General features: G+C 40.5%; 1 protein-coding gene across 1 annotated transcript in view; it reads right to left on the reverse strand.

Moving 5' to 3' along the window:
- Positions 1–18,791, reverse strand: part of LOC138732926 (rapamycin-insensitive companion of mTOR-like) — a 77,883-nt gene that overhangs the window by 44,299 nt on the left and 14,793 nt on the right. Inside the window, exons 3-8 of the mRNA XM_069879707.1 lie at positions 16,422–16,504; positions 15,627–15,714; positions 13,923–14,013; positions 13,722–13,788; positions 13,540–13,620; positions 5,759–5,859 (exon numbers count right to left, since the gene is read on the reverse strand). Of these exons, the coding sequence (XP_069735808.1) occupies positions 5,759–5,859; positions 13,540–13,620; positions 13,722–13,788; positions 13,923–14,013; positions 15,627–15,714; positions 16,422–16,504 (511 nt within the window). The remainder of the gene's footprint in view (positions 1–5,758; positions 5,860–13,539; positions 13,621–13,721; positions 13,789–13,922; positions 14,014–15,626; positions 15,715–16,421; positions 16,505–18,791) is intronic.

An 18,791-nucleotide genomic window follows, 5' to 3' on the forward strand; every position in this document is an offset into this window, starting at 1 on the left:
GATCATCTGTCACAAAGCAAGGATTGTTTGTTTTACCGGGACTGATTGATGCCAATTTTACGGGAGCAATACAAGTAATGGCTTGGACGCCTCTGCCTCCTTGCTTTATACCGAAGGGCACTAGAATTGCTCAGCTGATTTGTTTTCAAGCAATTGTACCCCGTGCAGTAAATCGCATACGGGGAGAAGGAGGCTTTGGCTGTGACCAGCCTGTGATTCTGTGGGCACAGAAACTGCAAACATCATGACCGACGTTAACTTGCAAAGTGCGCCACTCACAGAGCAACCGAGAACAATATTTTTCCAGTATTATAGACAGCAGCGCTGATGTCACAGTCTTTTCTTTAACAGGGTGCCCGGCAGATTGGCCATTGACCGAGCCACTTACTGCTCTGACGGGGGTGGGAGGAGTGACTAGCCCATGACAAAGTTTACACTCCGTAATCATATATGGCCCGAGGGTCATGTGGCAACTGTTAAACCGTACGTTCTGTCACTTCCCACCGTCTTATGGGGTAGAGACTGCACAGCACAATGGGGTCTGACTTTGAGCACTCATTTTTAATGGGGGTCACTGAGGTGCAGACCACCCTGCCTCTAACCTGGACTACAGCTGAGCCAATCTGAGTGGAACAGTGGCCCCTCAGCACCGAGAACTGCACCACCTTAAAGCTTTAGTGCAAGAACAATTACAAGCTGGACACATCGTACCAACTACCAGCCCGTGGAACACACCAGTGTTTGTAATATGGAAGAAAAGTAGAAAATGGCGTTTATTACAGGACTTGCGAAAAATAAATGCGATTATTGAGCCTATGGGAGCATTGCAACCAGGAATGCCCTCACCGACAATGTCACCACAAAACTGGGACTTAACCATTATAGATTTGAAAGACTGTTTTTTTACCATTCTGTTACATCCAAAGGATGCAATCCGTTTTGCTTTTTCTATTCCTTCTATTAATAGGGCAGAACCGAGCCAACGGTATCACTGGACTGTATTGCCACAAGGCACGTGTAACAGTCCAACAATTTGTCAGTGGTTTGTAGCAAAAGCTTTATCACCAGTTCATGAATTATATCCTCAAGCCCTGATTTATCATTACATGGATGATATTTTAGTTGCAGCCTCGACACCAGAACAGACAGCTAAGGCTGTAGCAGCTGTAACAGCAGCAGTTGCTCAAGTAGGTCTTTGTGTAGCACCAGAAAAAAATCCAAAAAACTTCTCCGTGGAAATATCTGGGGTGGAAAATCCAAGAACAAACTATTCAACCACAGCAAGTTAAACTTTTATATTCTGTAAAGACATTGAACGATGTGCAAAAATTGTTAGGAGCCATAAATTGGGTACACCCCTTGATAGGCATCACTACAGAAGAATTGCATCCTTTGTTTATGTTGTTAAAAGGGGATTCAGATTTAACCTCTCCCAGGCAATTAGACAAAGATTCCTTGGTTGCATTAGACAAGGTTGCTAAAAAGCTTAGTCAGAAACAAATATTTTGCAAATGTTTAAATACTCCAATTGAATTATATATTATTTCAGCCAAATTCCAACCGTTTGGAGTTTTAGCCCAATGGGTAGAAGGTGTATCTGCCAAATTTAGACCTTTAGAATGGATATTTTTACCACATCAGTTTTAGAAAACAATAACAACTCAGCATGAAATGTTAGCTATGTTAATTCAAAAGGGTTGCAATTGTTTATTGGAATTGGATGGGATAGATCCCTCAACCATCTATGTTTCGATGACTCAACAAGTAGACTGGCTTTTGCAACATTCCTTTTGTATGCAAATTGCATTAGCAGACTTTAAAGGACAAATTAGCATTCATTATCCTCCGAGCCCCCTTTTTAGTTTGTTTGAGTGCATAAGCTTAATTCCTGCCATAAAATTAAGTCATATCCCTCTTAAGGAGGCATTGACACTTTTTACAGATGGATCAGGGAAAACTGGGAAATCGGTGATTGTTTGGAGGACCAAACAAGGCACATGGAAATCAGACATTTGTCAAGTGTCAGGATCACCTCAAATTGTGGAATTGGCTGCAGTTGTTAGATGCTTTAAGCTGTTTTCACAGCCCATAAACATTGTTACCAATTCAGCCTATGTTGCTGGCATTGTTTCACACTTGGAGAATGCCTATTTAAAGTATGTAGACAGTGGACAGATATATGCTTTTTTAAAGGAATTGAAATATCTGTTAGACAATCAACATGAACCTTACTTTATAATGCATGTACATTCTCATACAAATTTACCAGGATATTTGGCTGAAGGCAATCGCCAAACTGATGCTCTGGCAGCCCCTGTAATCATTCCAGATACATTACAACAAGCACACGTCACAGGATTTTTATCACCAAGGTAGTACAGTCCTTAGGAAAATGTTTCAGTTAACTCATGAGCAAGCTCGACAAATTGTACAGATGTGCCCTGATTGTCAGTTAATCCCAAACACTACTTTAGACGGTGTGAATCCTCGTGGATTAGGTCCACTTGAAATACGGCAAACTGATGTAACACACATCCCCGAGTTTGGACGTCTAAAATATGTACATGTATCAATTGACACCTTTTCTACCCACATTGCTGCCTCTGCACATACGGGGGAACGAGCAAAAGATGTAAAAAAACATCTATTATATGCAATTGCTCTTTTGGGGGTGCCAAAAACAGTAAAACCAGACAAGGGCCCAGGATATGTTTCTAATATAACAAAATCCTTTTTTCAGCAATGGGGAATCACACATGTCACGGGCATTCCTCACTCATCGACAGGGCAAGCCATAGCTGAACGAGCTCATGGTACATTAAAAAATATGTTGTTAAAACAAAAAAGGGGGAGCGTGGGATACGCCCCTCAAGAGAGACTATTAAAAGCTATGTATGTTCTAAATTTTTTAAATCGTTGCCAAGACAATATTCCCCCGACAGAGTGACATTTTATCATGAAATCAAATGATAACATTAGTAAAGCTAAAGTAATGATACGTAACTTAGAATCGAGACAATGGGAAGGTCCATGGTCATTAATAACGTGGGGGCGAGGGTATGCTTGTGTTTCTACAGATCATGGACCGCAATGGATGCCAGCAAGATGTGTGCGATCTGCATTGCAATAATTGTGGGAATTTCATGTTGAGCAACCACCATTCCATGGATCCCCGCACAATCCCAAGAAAACATCTGGGTAACCCTAGTCAATGCAGCACAGCAAGATTTATTGTGTTTGTCGGTAGCAACACCGACCAATCTATTTAGCACCTGTTTAGTAAGTTTGCCGATAGATGATGTTCTTTATTAGGTGTGATAAAAGTAGATTTTAGTAAATATTTTAGTTATATAAGTAAAAATGTAACTCTTTTATAAAATGTTAATTCCTTATTTAGTGTGTGTTGAAATGATTTTATATGATGTAATTACACATCTGCAGATATATCCAAATCCAACATCTCCCTGCAATCACCGAGAGAATTGTATTTTATTTGAGGAGATAGAGCATGGGCAGGCATTCCTTCCTGTATTTCAGGAGGCCCATGTACATTAGGCAAATTCATATGATTAACTCCGAATGTTTCTATGATTTTAAACCATACTTTGGCTCACCGTCATCAAACAAATGCCTCATTGGCAGCTTTATCTAGTGTTTTGACATATTTATCAGATCATTCAGAATTTATACATTAAAGCATTAACACCTTACAATATTTAACAGAAGAATTGCAAATATAGAATGAGTGGAATACATGTGCAGGATTTTTTGTTGGAATTGGACCTTGGATTATAAAAATGGCCATGATAGGTTTTAAGATTTTACTTGATTTTTTTCTAGCATATTGATTTGTGTGCCTTGCTTAATTAATTTAGTGTAGAGCTTGATTGGTAGAGTGTTAAGACAAATATTAGTAGTTCATGAAAACAAAAAAGGGGGAGATGTCGGAAGAGATGCTGAGCAAGAATGACCATGAATGCTCCAGAGCCTCTGGAGATAAGACTGCAGAGAGCTTTGATAACCAGCTAGCCTCCAGCCTGAGAAAATTCAACATCAGTGGCAAAACCAAGAAGGCATAGAAACAATAACAGTGGTCACGAGGAGCTGGGAAGGAGAAGAACATGCTGTGGAAATTTTTATGAAGGACTTGCAGGACTGTTGTTGACATTTCACTAAGGTATAAAGATGAGCTTGTAACAATAAACTTGGTCTCAGCTTGAAATAAAAGCAGAGTCCGTGTCTGTTTAATACGCCACAGCCTACCTAAATTACATAAATTTAATCTGTAACAGGGCTTACAGTTTTTCAGAGTATGAAATAATGCAGCGTATCAACCAAAACCAAGATCCCCAAATACTACATCTACAAAATCTCTTTCTTCCAACAAAACCAGGACTTCTTACTCCTCTGTCAGGTAAGTTCACAAATTTCAAAAAGCAAAAAAACTGCAAGTAGTCCACAAACATATCCATTCTGCTCTTCATCCTTCCTCTCCTCGCACAGTTTTGACCAAGTGGAATACTCTGTGAAGGAGCTTCAGATATGATTTTCTGAAAAATAACTGTGTTCGCATATGAAAATCTTCTAGTGACATGTAAGAAACCCTCAAAACTAAAAAGAAGAACGTTATTTTTCTGGGAAGCACTCTACAAGCAGCATTCATCATTTCACAGTAGCAGTTCAAAACGATTCTGTAATTTATCACTGACAACAAAAGAAAAATACAAAGTTATGATACATTTATCAGAATACTGATCTGACAAACCAGATCAGGAATGGCAAGTGCAATTAACAAAATTTATTCCTATAATTTACTATTAGGAAAAAAAACCCCAAACACACTAAATTTAAATGGTCTTCTACAAAGAAATGCAAGTAAGACTACTGAGTTACAGAAAAACATTTTAAAGACACTAGAATCCGTCAAATTATGACTTCTTTCCTCAAGAGGCTTAAATTGTGTGAAGTACCAAAGAGATGGTATTTTATGACAGAGCACTTTGGAGGTTAAATTGCAAGATTAGTAGACATATAGAGAAATGCTAAAAAATAAGGAAAATAAAATTAAAAAGCCCACAGGTTTTTAAAGTTTCAAAATTCAGGTATTTCTCATTCAAAAAGGAATAGAAAACTTCTGTGAACATTTGTTTTAAGTCAAATACCTAAATATATGTCATTTGATTACCATGAGTGCCAAACAGTTCCTAATGCTGCTTAACATGCCACTGCCGAATGCTGCACTAAATTGTTTAACAATTCTTATATTTAAATGGAATGGAATGAACTGAAAAAATTATCAGTGCAAGCTTCAAACAAATGCACCAGAAAGTTTTAACATAATTACTACTGTTAAAATGACCATTTTCTTCTAAAGTAAAAAAGGTTTAAAAAACAGTCCCATGCCAATATTACATCTTTTGCTCTTGTTCACACTAATAATGATTCACTGATTTGGTCTATTACTATTTAATTAGCTATAGATAAGAACCAAAATGAATAAAACTGGTACAGGCTTTTTTAATTTGGAAAGCTTAATTGTATCAAAATGCCAAAAAAGAGAAGTGTAAAACAATGGAGAGGACAAACACACAGAAAACTTCTCAGATGGTGCTTGGTCAAACAGTGCCTTAGAGTTCATTTCAGAAGTTCTGCATAAAAATAAATAAATAAATAAATCTTGCTATCTATGCAAAAGTGTTCTGTCCAAATTTCTGAATGTACATATTTTTTGCTTTTAAGTGTAACTTGGAATTCTTACAGTCTTTTCTCTTTCATGATGTCAAAAGATGCTGCCATATTCATTAGCATTGGTAAGCAGTGCAGGTGATGGCTGTGAGAATGAGGAAGGATTGTGTTTGCCTAAACAACAACAGAAGACTAATTAGAATAAGTTATTAAAACATTTTCAGCCATCTCTTTAGGATCACTATTTGAAGAATCTACCATTTTTCACAAGAATTTCACAAATACTTGACAACAAAACTACCTTTTGCATAACATCAGAGCAATAATTACACATACCATTTTGAATATATGATCTAATTAATCAATATGAAATACTATTGAAAACAACTTAAGACAATTTTAGGACTCAGAGTCTTCTTTTGGAGCCTTCTCATTTGTATTTTTGCTTTAGTGTTTTTTAAAGTTGTAAAATACAAAAACATGCAAAGCATCAGATATCCTTGTCATATGTATAAAAGTACTAAAAACCATAAAATCAGAAACACAGTTTAAGCTAAAGATATTTATTCAATACTTTTGACTACCAATGATTCTGCACAAAAAAATTATCTGATAAATAAGCATAACTTCATAAGTTACTGGACATTTAATGGATTTTATTTGGGGAAACATTTGAGTTTTGGGAAACAATTAGGGAGGTTGTGCCAATACTTTTGAAAACTAAAGAATAATCATAGAATCATAGAATAACCAGGCTGGAAGAGACCCACCGGGTCATCGAGTCCAACCATTCAATGAAGAAAATACTTCAGTATTGTAAAATTAAATAGAGTACAAAATAATTTGATAAAGTCATCTCAAACTAGCAAATCCTCTCTTGAGAAAATAAAAAATACCTGTTTTGCAGCATACTCAAATGTCAGTGCATCTAATCACTCCCATTCAAAAGTATTCCAGAAATCATGAAGGACAGCATATGTTAATGCAGCTTCCTCTTTTTAAACTACATGACTGACTGAAAACTCAAAACATTCCACCAACTATTTAAAGAAAAAAAATCGATGCAGAGACTAAAAGAACAGATTTGTTGTGGTTGTGACCCATGCTGCTGAGCTGAGCTGTTTGAAATCACTGTAGTAATAAGCAATCCTATACCTGAAGATTGATCTTGTTTTCTGGAACAATAAGGACAGGCCAATCCCACACCATTGAAATGAGTCTACAGTCTGAAGATGCAGACCATGTCTGATAACTGATTTTTTTTAAGACAATGTTCTATTTCATGATCTTACTGTCTCTTATAAAGCAGTTAATTTGGAAAAAAAAAACACCAACAAAAAAACAAACCACAAAAAAGATCAAAAAGTGCTCTGCTGCGTACACTTCTGCCATCAAGAAAGGCCATGAAAAAGAAAGAATTGTTTTGCAAGAAAAGTAAATCGTATCAGTTCACATGTGAGTAACAGCTTCTCAGCAGACTGAAAGGCAACACTGGAGGAGTGTACATGAAAACAGTATCATCTCTATACCAAAATAATTTAGCTTAAGTTCTGCTCTTCAAGTAGGTTTTTTTTGGTTGGTTAGTTGGTTGGCTTTGGTCTGGAGTAAGCTAAAGCAACCTGAGCAAGACAAATATAGTAAAGCAGTGATGGATGGTTACAGGCTCTTCAGGAAGGATAGACAGGGCAGGCAAGGCACTGTATATGAGGGAGGGGTTGGATGTATGGTGCTTACGGTTGGTGACAAAACAATTGAGAGCCTCTGGGTAAGGATGAAGGGGAAAGCAAATAAAGCAGATGTTGTGGGAGTCTACTATCGACCAGCTAGCCAGGACTACGATACTAAAGTATTATTCTAAAAGGAATTAAGGGATATCTCTAGGTCAGCTACCCTTGTCCTTAGAGGTGATTTTAACTTCCCAAACAACAACTGAGAACATCATACACAAACAGGTCCAGGAAATTTCTTAAGCACATTGAAGATAACTTCTTGGTGCAGGGAGACAACTAGGAAAGGTGCCCTCCTAGATTTGTTGTTTGTAAACAGAGAGGGACTTGTGGGCCAAGTGGTGATTCATGGCTCTCTTGGTCACAGTGACCACAAAGTAGTTGAGTTTAAAATTGTCAGCGATGATAGAAGAAAAACTGCCAGCAAAACCTCGACCCTGGATATGGGAGGAGCAGACTTTGGGCTGCTGAAGGAGTCAGTTAGCAAGGTTCCCTGGGAATCTGCTTTTGAAGGTATTGAATGCTGGTCATTTTTTAAGAGCCATCTCTTAAGAGCACAGGAGCAGGCAATTCCAAAGTGTCGGAAGTCAAGCAAGCTGGGCAGAAGGTCGGCTTGGCTGAGCAGGAATCTTCTTCTAGAAGTTAGGTGGAAAAGGAAAGTGTGTGGACTTCGGAAGCAAGGACAGGCAACACAAGAGGACTACAGAGATGTATTTCACTACTGTAGGGAGAAAATCTGTGTGGCCAAAGCTCAATTAGAGTTGAAGCTGGCCAGCGCTGTGAAGGACAACAAAAATGGCTTTTAAAAATATGTTAACAGCAAAAGGAGAATCAGAGATAACGTTGGGTGTGTGAGCTAAACACAGGCACAGCACAGGAAAAGGCACAAAGCCACAGATAAAATGAAAAGAATAAATCCATTCCCATTACCTCACGATCTGGGGCAACTCCAAAACAGCACCCGGGCAGAGAGAACGCAACAGGGAATGCAGGCACAGTGGAGCTCGTTCCTTGATAGAAAGCATGAGAGCAAACTGCTGCTTTTTCCCCTATTCATCAGGGGAGAGCAGTGTCTTTTGGATCTTTCTCCCACTAGAGCCGGAATTTCTGAGTTTCACAGGCCTATGTTATCTAAACATAGAGGTTCTACTTGTCAAGCACACAAGGCTAAAAAGCAATTAGTACGATATCTGCATTTTAATACATCCCAGCTGCAAGGTAACTTGAGCGTGTCCATAGTTTCTCCTTGCCAGTCTTCCATTATATTCCCACATTGGGTTCTTGCTTGACTGAGTCGGTAACCTCACAGATAGGGATGTAGACAAAGTGGAGGCATCTAATGCCTTCTTCACCCCTGTCTTCAACACCGGTGATGGGCCCTGGGACCCCTGGAGCCCTGTGTTAGAAGATTGTGACTGGTGGGATGATAAACTCCCAGGCAACTCTGAACTTGTTTGAGACTTGCTGCTCCAGCCTGATGCTCATAACTCTATGGGGACCGATGGGATTCATCCCAGGGTACTGAAAGAGCTGGCCGATGTCATCGCAGGACCTCTCTCCATTATTTTTCAATGGTCTTGGGAGTCTGGAGAGGTCCCAGTTGATGGGAAGCTGGCAAATGTTGTCCCAATTTTCAAGAAGGGTAAGAAGGAAGCCCCTGGGTAATTACAGGCCTGGAAGTCTCACTTCAGTGCCTGACAAAATTGTGCAGAAGGTTATTCTGGGAGTTACTGGCAAACACTTGAGAGACAATGCAGTCATTGGTCACAGCCAGCAAAGGTTCATGAGGGGAAAATCCTGCTTAACTAAATTTCCTTTTATGACACAGTCACCCATCTAGTTGATCAAGGGAAGCCAGTAGATGTGGGGGGTAATGGAGTTCAGCAAAGCTTTTGATACAGTCTCTCACAGTACCCTTCTGGACAAAATATCCAGCACACAGCTATACAAGTCACTAATACATTGGGTGAACAATTGGCTGATGTGTCAGGCTCAATGAGGTTCCATCAGGCTGATGGCCAGTCACCAGTGGGGTTCCACAGGGCTCAGTTTTAGGGCCAGTGTTCTTTAATGTTTTATAAACTAGCTGGATGCAGGAATCAAATGTACATTAAGTTTTCCAACAATACTAAACTAGGAGGAGCTGTGGACTCGCTCGAGGGTAGAGAGGCCTTACAGAGAGATCTGGATAGACTAGAGAGCTGGGCAATACTGAGCCAGATGAAATTTAAGAATAGCAAGTGCTGGGATGGAGTAACCCTGGTTATACAAATTGGGGGATGAGAGGCTGGAAAGCAGCCCCGCAGAAACATAGAATGACCTGAGTTGGAAGGGGCACATGAGGAGGGGCCTCATCGAGTCCAGCTCCTATCCCTGCATAGGACAAGCCCCAAATTTACACCATGTGTCTGAGGGCGTTGCCCAAATGCTTCTGGAATATTGTCAGGCTTGGTGCTGTGTCTGCTTCCCTGGGGAGCCTGTTCTAGTGCTCCACAACCTTCTTGGGTGAAGAACCTTTACCTAATATCCAACCTAAATCTCCCCTTGTGCATCTTCCTGCCATTCCCTTGGGTCCTATCAATAGCATAGATTTGGGGGTTTGGGTTGATGGAAAATTGAATATGAGTCATCAATGTGCCCTGTCAGCCAAAAGGGCCAACTGTGTCCTGGGGTGCATCAACCACAGAATAGCCAGTCGGTCAAGGGAGGTGACTGTCCCCCTCTATGCTGCACTGCTGTCCTCCACCTTGAGTACTGTGCTGTGATGAGAATGGTTGATTACTGCTTATGATCAATTACTGCTTTTATCTATTTTTGCATGGACATTCGGACAATGTATCATATTGTTGATTACTGCTTCTATAATTACCTACCTCTACATATAGTAGCATGAACATTTGGACAACATATCATATTGTGTGCTGACTGGATATGGTCCTATCCCCAGTTACATCTGGAACATCTGTCCAGTGTCCCAGATGGTACTGACAACAGGAACCCAAACAGTCGGCATGTTCACACTGACTTGTGCCAAAAGACTTAATGCAAGATGTTTGTAACTAACTATAAAAGTGGGAGACTCCTGGGCTGACTTTTGAAGCCTCACCTACGGGTGGACACACTGTTTAGGACCTTTCCCAATTACTGAGGATTTCTAGGGGCCAGCTGACTTCCCAGCTGAAGCGTGAACCCAGATGATATTTTCACAGAATCAGAGAAACACAGAATCACTAGGTTGGAAAAGACCCACTGGACCATCGAGTCCAACCATTCCTATCAATCAGTAAACCATGCCCCTCAGCACCTCGTCCACCCATCTTTTAAACACCTCCAGGGAAGGTGACTCAACCACATCCCTGGGCAGCCTGTTCCAGTGCCCAACGACACTTTCCATGAAATATTTTTTCCTGATGTCAAGCCTGAAGCTCCCTTGGAGAAGCTTGAGGCCATTACCCCTTGTCCTGTCCCCTGTCACTTGGGAGAAGAGGCCAGCACCCTCCTCCCCACAACCTCCTTTCAGGTAGATGTAGAGAGCAATAAGGTCTCCCCTCAGCCTCCTCTTCTCCAGGCTAAACAACCCCAGCTCTCTCAGCCATTCCTCATAAGACTTGATCTCCAGCCCTTTCACCAGCTTCATTGCTCTTCTCTGGACTCGCTCCAGAGCCTCAACATCCTTCTTGTGGTGAGGGGCCCAGAAATGAACACAGGACTCTAGGTGCAGTCACACGAGTGATGAGTACAGAGGGAGAATAACCTCCCTGGACCTGCTGGTCACGCCGTTTCTGATACAAGCCAAGATGCCATTGGCCTTCTTGGCCACCTGGGCACACTGCTGGCTCATGTTCAGTCGGCTGTCAACCAACACCCCCAGGTCCCTCTCCTCCAGACAGCTTTCCAGACAGACTTCTTCCAGTCTGTAGCTGCACAGGGTTGTTGTGCCCCAAGCGCAAGACCCAGCATTTGGCCTTGTTAAATCTCATGCCATTGGTCTCAGCCCAGCGGTCCAGCCTGTTCAGATCCCTTTGCAGAGCCTCCCTACCCTCCAGCAGATCAACACTTCCACCCAGCTTAGTGTCATCCACCAACTTGCTAAGGGTGCACTCGATGCCTTCATCCAGGTCATTGATAAAGACATTGAACAGGGCTGGACCCAGCACTGAGCCCTGGGGGGTGCCACTTGTCACTGGCCTCCAGCTGGATTTAACTCCATTTCCCACCACTCTCTGTGCCCGGCCATCCAACCAGTTTTCCACCCAGGAGAGTGTGTGCCTGTCCAGGCCAGAGGCTGACAGTTGCTTAAGCAGAATGCTGTTAGAAACTGTGTCAAAGGCTTGACTGAAGTCCAGGAAGACCACATCCACAGCCTTTCCCTCATCCAGCAGCCGAGTCACTTTTTCATAGAAGGCGATCAGGTTAGTTTGGCAAGACCTGCCTTTTGTGAACCCCTGTTGACTGGGCCTGATCACCCGGTTCTCTTGCATGTGCTTCATAATAGCACTCAAGATCACCTGCTCCATGACTTTCCCTGGCACTGAGGTCAGACTGACAGGCCTGGAGTTCCCTGGATCCTCCCTGTGACCCTTCTTGTAGATGCCCATCTACAGAAGAGCAACGAAGCTGGTGAAGGGGCTGGAGAACAAGTCTTACGAGGAGTGGCTGAGAGAGGTGGGGTTGTTTAGTTTGGAGAAGAGGAGGCTGAGGGGAGACCTCATTGCTCTCTACAACTACCTGAAAGGAAGTTTTGGAGAAGAGGGTGATGGCCTCTTCTCCCAAGTGACAGGGGATAGGACAAGAGGGAATGGCCTCAAGCTCCGACAGGGGAGGTTTAGGCTGGACATTAGGAAAAAATTTTTCACAGAAAGGGTCATTGGGCACTGGCACAGGCTGCCCAGGGAGGTGGTTGAGTCACCTTCCCTGGAGGTGTTTAAGGCATGGGTGGACGAGGTGCTAAGGGGCATGGTTTAGTGTTTGATAGGAATGGTTGGACTTGATGATGCGGTGGGTCTCTTCCAACCTGGTTATTCTATGATTCTATGATTCTGTGTGTGCAGTTTTGGATGCCTTAATGTAAGAAGGACATCAATTAGAGTGTGTCTAGAGGAGGGTGACTAAGGTGGTGAAAGGCCTCGAGAGCAAGGTTACAAGAAGTGGCTGAGGTCACTTGGTTTGTTCAGGTTGGAGAAGAGAAGGCTGCCCAGCAATAGGACACGAGGAAATGGAATGAAGCTGCCTCAGGGGAAGTTCACATTGGACCTTAGGAAAAGGTTCTTCACTGAGAGGATGGTCAGTCACTGAACAGGGTTCCCAGGGAAGTGGTCACAGTTCAAGAAGCATCTGGATGATGGTATTAGTCATATGGTTTAGTTTTAGTTTGTCCTGTAAGGAGCAAGGAGTTGGACTTGATGATCCTTACGGGTCCCTTCCAACTTGAGATAGTTTATGATTCTGTGAATAAATTTACAATTTCCTCTCATCCCTAGCTGTTCAAATCAGTATAAATCCTGTCAGTGTGGAATGGTAAAGACTAATCTTGTTGTGATACAGCATGAAGGAAAAAAAAGAGAAGCTACTATAAGAGAGATTTTAAGGAGAGGGAAAAGGAATGAAGCAAGGTCCCTTCATCTTCTCTGCAGCAGGGGCTACCAACAGCGGTGCTGAAAGAGCATTCCATCAAGTTGGAGTTGCCTAAATGAATACTATGAAGCGCTCAAGCCATACCAAGCTGAACATGAAAAAAAGTTTCATCTGCCTAGCCTGTGAGGCAGAATGCTAAACACACTGCCACAGAGCGATCATAATTTTACGTAAAGGAAAAAGCATCAGCAGCCCTTTTACCCAAACCCAGTAAATAATGAGTAATTTTGCAGGACTTCAGCTTAAAAATACAACTGGTTACTGATGATTATCCTCGGAGCAGAAGCTCTAGCACTTTTAGTACATTCCAAACTGCCTTCCTATTGATTCATGATAGTTTTAATATATGAAGTGCCATATGCTGTAATATAAAATAACCCATTATTTTGATGAAACATGGATGTTCCAAATTTGTAACAGAAGTTCAAAGCTATAATAGGAAATATCTACAATGAGCTAATATTACTTATTGCCATCAAAAAGTCTTACTTACCATGTGCAAAAGTTCTCCTAAAAGGATAGTTGCTCTAACAGATATATGGTCGTCGCTACTTGTGATCACTTCAACTAGACCCTTCAAAAAAAGTTTAAAAATTATTAATGTATAACATCTTATTGTAAAGTTTATAGAAAAACAGTAGCAAGCATCTATTTAAATTTCAAGTCATTAGTTACCTCTAGAAGTCCATTAGTAATAAAAGCTGAAAGCACTAAAGCCAAATAATTATCCATGAGATCAGGCCTAAGGAGAAAAAAGTATGGAAATGGTTTATAAAGTACATTTCTCATTGCATCTGCAAGAAAACAACAAATATTTTTGTCAACAACAAAAGAAAACTAAAACAATAGTTTAGACTGAGTTTGTGAAATGCTCACCTTGACCTGGCTCGATGTGGTAGTATAGTTTTAGCTTCAGCAGCTACAAAGCCATCAGAAAGTCTCCAGCACTCCTGAAACCTGCTTGGATCTATAACAAGAAAATATGTACAATGGTAATTATAACACTGTATTTCATAGTTAATGGTTGTCAGTACGTAAATAATAGTTCTTAGTTAACTGTTATTTCAGGTTTAAAATTATAGAAAATTTTGTCAGAAATTATCTCTAACATGGCATCTAATCCACACTCCAGCACAAAGCAAGTCTAACTTCAAAGCTAGGACAAAGATCTCAACCAAAATTATGACATTTCCAATTCATAAGCACATGAAACTTGTTTAACAGAAAATATCATAAGCACCTAAAATTTTAAACCGTACATCCATATGTTGCAAAGTAGCAAGTTTGCAATAAAGAATTATTTATTTACTCATAAGCACAGAACAAGGATTAAGCTTAATTATACAACTGCATTACGAAACATTTATAACAAGTTTCAAGAAGAGAATCACTGAAACATTAAAGACTGAAACTTGATACTTTTGAACTCATATTTTTGCACTGTGAGACAAAGTAGAAGACACTCTTAAGTTTACAAAGAAGCAGTTCTAATGATAAAAGACTAACTACTAAATATATAGACATAAAAACACATACAAGGTCCAATACAAAAAAACCTGAGACTAACCCTATATCTTGGGAACCAAGAGTGGGAGGGGAGACAAAGAGATGGTTATAGAACATGTTCTAACCTGTCACAGTGAGACAAGGCTCAACTCAATCGCTTCACCCAGTATGGGTGGACATGTGTTCAAGTATAGACATTTTCTTACCCTCGGTCAGAAACTGTTGGTGTGCAAGATTGACCAGTGAGTGAACATCAAGATAACATGACAGACCACAACACTTTGTCTGTGAAGCAGTTTGTAGCTAATAACAACATCCCTGTGCTTGAGCACCCACCTTATTCACCAGACCCAGCTCCCTCTTCCCAAAGATCCAGTCGGTGCTCAGAAGAACCCATGTTTTGTTGGTTGAAGATGTGAAAGCAAAAATGACAGAGGTCCTCAACAGCTTTTCATGAAATGATCTGTGGAATTGCTTTGAGTGTTGGCAGCATCATATGCTGTGTGGGTCAACTCAGAAGGGAACTGTTTTGAAGGGCATGGTAGTTGCTTTTCTTAATTTGTTAAATAAAAGAGTTACAAGCACAGCCTTAGGTTTTTTGTGTCAGACCTCATATAATTGCCTTAGGAAAAGTACAGGTTTGCTCAAGTGCACTGGAGATAGCTAGCAGTTACACAATATATAGAAAAACCCTTTTTCATAACTTCTGTAACATACATCAAGGCTTCTACATTACTAATAGTTCTAACGCTTCAAAGTCATCTAATTTGTAGTGACATATTTACAGAGTCATTTGTGTAAATGATCTGCTACTGCTCTTGTATGAAACATACAACTGATATATAGTAGTAAGGAAGTCAGAAGAAATCTGGACTTCTACTAGGTTGATCAGTGCTGAACAGTTGAAAGATTTAAACAGGACTTCAGAACATCCAATTAATTCAGTGATGAAACAGGTAAGACTGACATAATTTAAAATACCGAGGAAACAGTGAAAGGTTCAAATTTGTAGAAGAGCTTAATAGAAAAAATTTTACACAAACTAAAATACTGAACCAGTAATAAAACACTTACCTACACTGAGAAGTGCCTCAATAAATTCTTCTGCAACAACAGGGAGAGGAAGGCGAAATATATCATAAAGGACCTCAAGTAGACCTTGCTACCAAAAAAAAAAAGAGGCAGAAATTGTATAGATGTACAAAAACCAGTCTTTTTGTTCACTATTAATATTGAAGTTGAGATTTCTACAATGTGCTAAAATTGGTGTCTGTGTTTCAGTGTTGCTTTGATGGTAACATGTTTATTTTCATAATCTGAATGAACCTGGAAAACAGAAGGAGGGAAGTGGCTTGCTTATTTTAGAAGTATGCCTGATAGACACTACAAATTCTACAGAAGCTCAGGCTACTTGGATTACAGGTTTTTAGAGCAGTTAGTACTGCCACCATCAACTTCTTCATTTAGTAGACAATTAGGAAGAAACATTTTATTTCTCTCAGAGTCAAAGCTTTAAATTCATAACTGCAGCTACTGTGAATTTGCTTTGACTTGAGGCCAGAGTAAAAATTAATTTATTCTCTTTTCTTTCCTCCATTCCCTCCTCTCAGATACAAAGGGTGTGATTCCATTCTAATTTTATGTGTAAGGGGCTGAGGCAGAAAAAGCAAGCAACTTAGTTGCTTGATCACACAGAAATTTTAGAATGGAATCATAGACTCAGACTTGGGGAACAAAAACTCAAGGCTAGTGGTCTCATAATTGGAGTCTGAATTTGAACCACTAAACTGATAAAACTGTTAAAATTTCAAATTTTAATTAAAACATCCGATATTATTCCAGTATCAGTACTAAATATTTACCACCTACCCGTATTTCCACATTTGGTATACAGAGTACCCCAATAAGAGACTGAATCCCAGAATTTCCAGGTTTGCACAGACTGATAATACCTAGAAAACATTAAATACATAATAATATTCCATCACCAAACAAAAGTGCATTAGACACATTGTTAAATTTGTTAATTTCCAGTTTGGGTGCAAGCACAAATGATGAAAATTACTAATCATAAACATTTTTTACCTTCATAATGTTATCTCCTTTCTAATCAATGTTTAACAAAGCTTTCCAATCACAAAACTTTGTTTCTTCATCAAAAACTATAGTGACTTTTACCCTTTCTACTGTGAACAGTATCCTCAAATTATCTGCAAAAATCAATATTTACATAGAAGAAGTGGCAGAAAGAAAAGACAAACTTGTGAATAAAGAATACATTTTAAACCTGAAAGATCTGCAGAACTGTGAGCTGTTTTTCCATCAAAAGCTGTATCTTAAACAATTTATTTTAGTACTTTTAATCTTATGTGAATTCTAAACAGTGAGTCTAAATACACTTGGAATGATCTTCTCTATGCATCATTTTTATTCATTTTTTCCCAAATGACAAATACTCACCTCCAGAATTTTCATAGAATTGTAGAATGGTTTGGGTTGTAAGGGAACTTTAAAGGTCATCCAGTCCACCCCACCCCCACCCCCGCCACCATGAGCAGGGACATCTTCAAATAAACCAGGTTGCTCAAAGCCCTGTTCAGCCTTTAATATTTCCAGGGATGGGGCATTTTCAGCCTCTCTGGGCAACCTGTGTCAGTGTTTCACCACCCTCAGCATAAAAAATTTATTTCTTCTTTTCAACACACTTTACATAAAATCTCTTATAATTTGGTCTTTTTATGCTATATATTTACTCAATTGGTTTAATATTTCAATATTAACAGGGCAAACCCTCAAATTGTTTATAAATGTTACAGAATACAGAATACCCCCTGAAGGTACACTGAATTTCAGTCTCAAATTACATACAATGCAAAAACCTTGCTCGTTTCCTTGACCATTTCTCTTCATATATCATAGAATAAATTAAAACTCACAGTAACATACTACCCAGAAAACAAACAGGTTTCTCCAAAATGCAACTCTAAATGAACAAAAAGAAGCCAGGTTTGCACACCTTTTTCTCATATACTATAAATAAACTCAAACCTTCATTCATTAAAAATTACTAAAAGGTGAAAAATATCACCTACTAATCTGTTTTCACTAATACAAATTCAACTTTAATGATGTGTTTTATATGAACTTACAGAAAGTCCTCAAGTTTAAAACCTCCATGTCACAAAAACTTATGACAAGCATGTGTGGCCACATACATGTTACTGGCATTTAAATGTGTTGCACAGTGCACCTCAGAGGCCTTTTTTCCCCCAAGAGCATATAATGGCCTATGGTGGGTTGACCTTGGCTGGATGCCAGGTGCCCACCAAGCCACTCTGTCACTCCCCCTCCTCAGTTGGACAGGGGAGAGAAAATATAATGAAGAGGGGGTCAAGATAAGAACAGGGAGAGATCACTCAGCAATTTTACTGTCATGGACAAAACAGACTCAGCTCAGGGAAATTAACTTATTACCAACCAAATCAGAGTAGGGCAACAAGAAATAAAACCAAATCTTAAAACACCTTCCCCCCACCCCTCCCTTCTTCCTGCACTCGACTTCACTCCCCATTTCTCTACCTCCTCCCCCCAAGCAGCTCAGGGGGACGGGGAATGGGGTTGTAGTCAGTCCACACACTGTCTCTGCTGCTCCTTCTTCCTCACACTCTTCCCCTGCTCCAGCATGGGGTCCCTCTCAGGACACAGTCCTTCATGAAGTTCTCCAATGTGGGTCCTTCCCAAGGGCTGCAGTTCTTCATGAACTGCTCCAGTGTGGGTCCTTTCCACAGGGTGCAGACCTTCAGGAACAGACTGCTCCGGTGTGGGAACACCACAGGGTCACAAGCCCTGCCAGCAAACCTGCTCCCGCATGGGCTCTTCTCTCCATGGGTCCTTCCAGGAGCCTGCTCCAGCATGAGCTTCCCATGGGGTCACAGCCTCCTGCAGGTGCATCCACCTGCTCTGGTGTGGTGCCCTCCACAGGCTGCAGTTGGATATCTGCTCTACTGTGGACCTCCACAGGCTGCAGGGGGGGCAACCTGCATCATCATGGTCTTCACCATGGGCTGCACCTGGAGTACCTCCTTCTTCCTTGACCTTGTGTCTACAGAGTTGTTTCTGTCACATATTCTCAACTCCTCTTTCCCAGCTGTTCTTGCGCAGGTTTTTTTCCCCCCTTCATAACTATGTCATCACAGAGGCGCTACCACTGTCACTGATTGGCTCAGCCTTGGCCAGCAG

This window comes from Phaenicophaeus curvirostris, chromosome W, assembly GCF_032191515.1.
Source record: "Phaenicophaeus curvirostris isolate KB17595 chromosome W, BPBGC_Pcur_1.0, whole genome shotgun sequence".
NCBI lineage: Eukaryota > Metazoa > Chordata > Aves > Cuculiformes > Cuculidae > Phaenicophaeus > Phaenicophaeus curvirostris.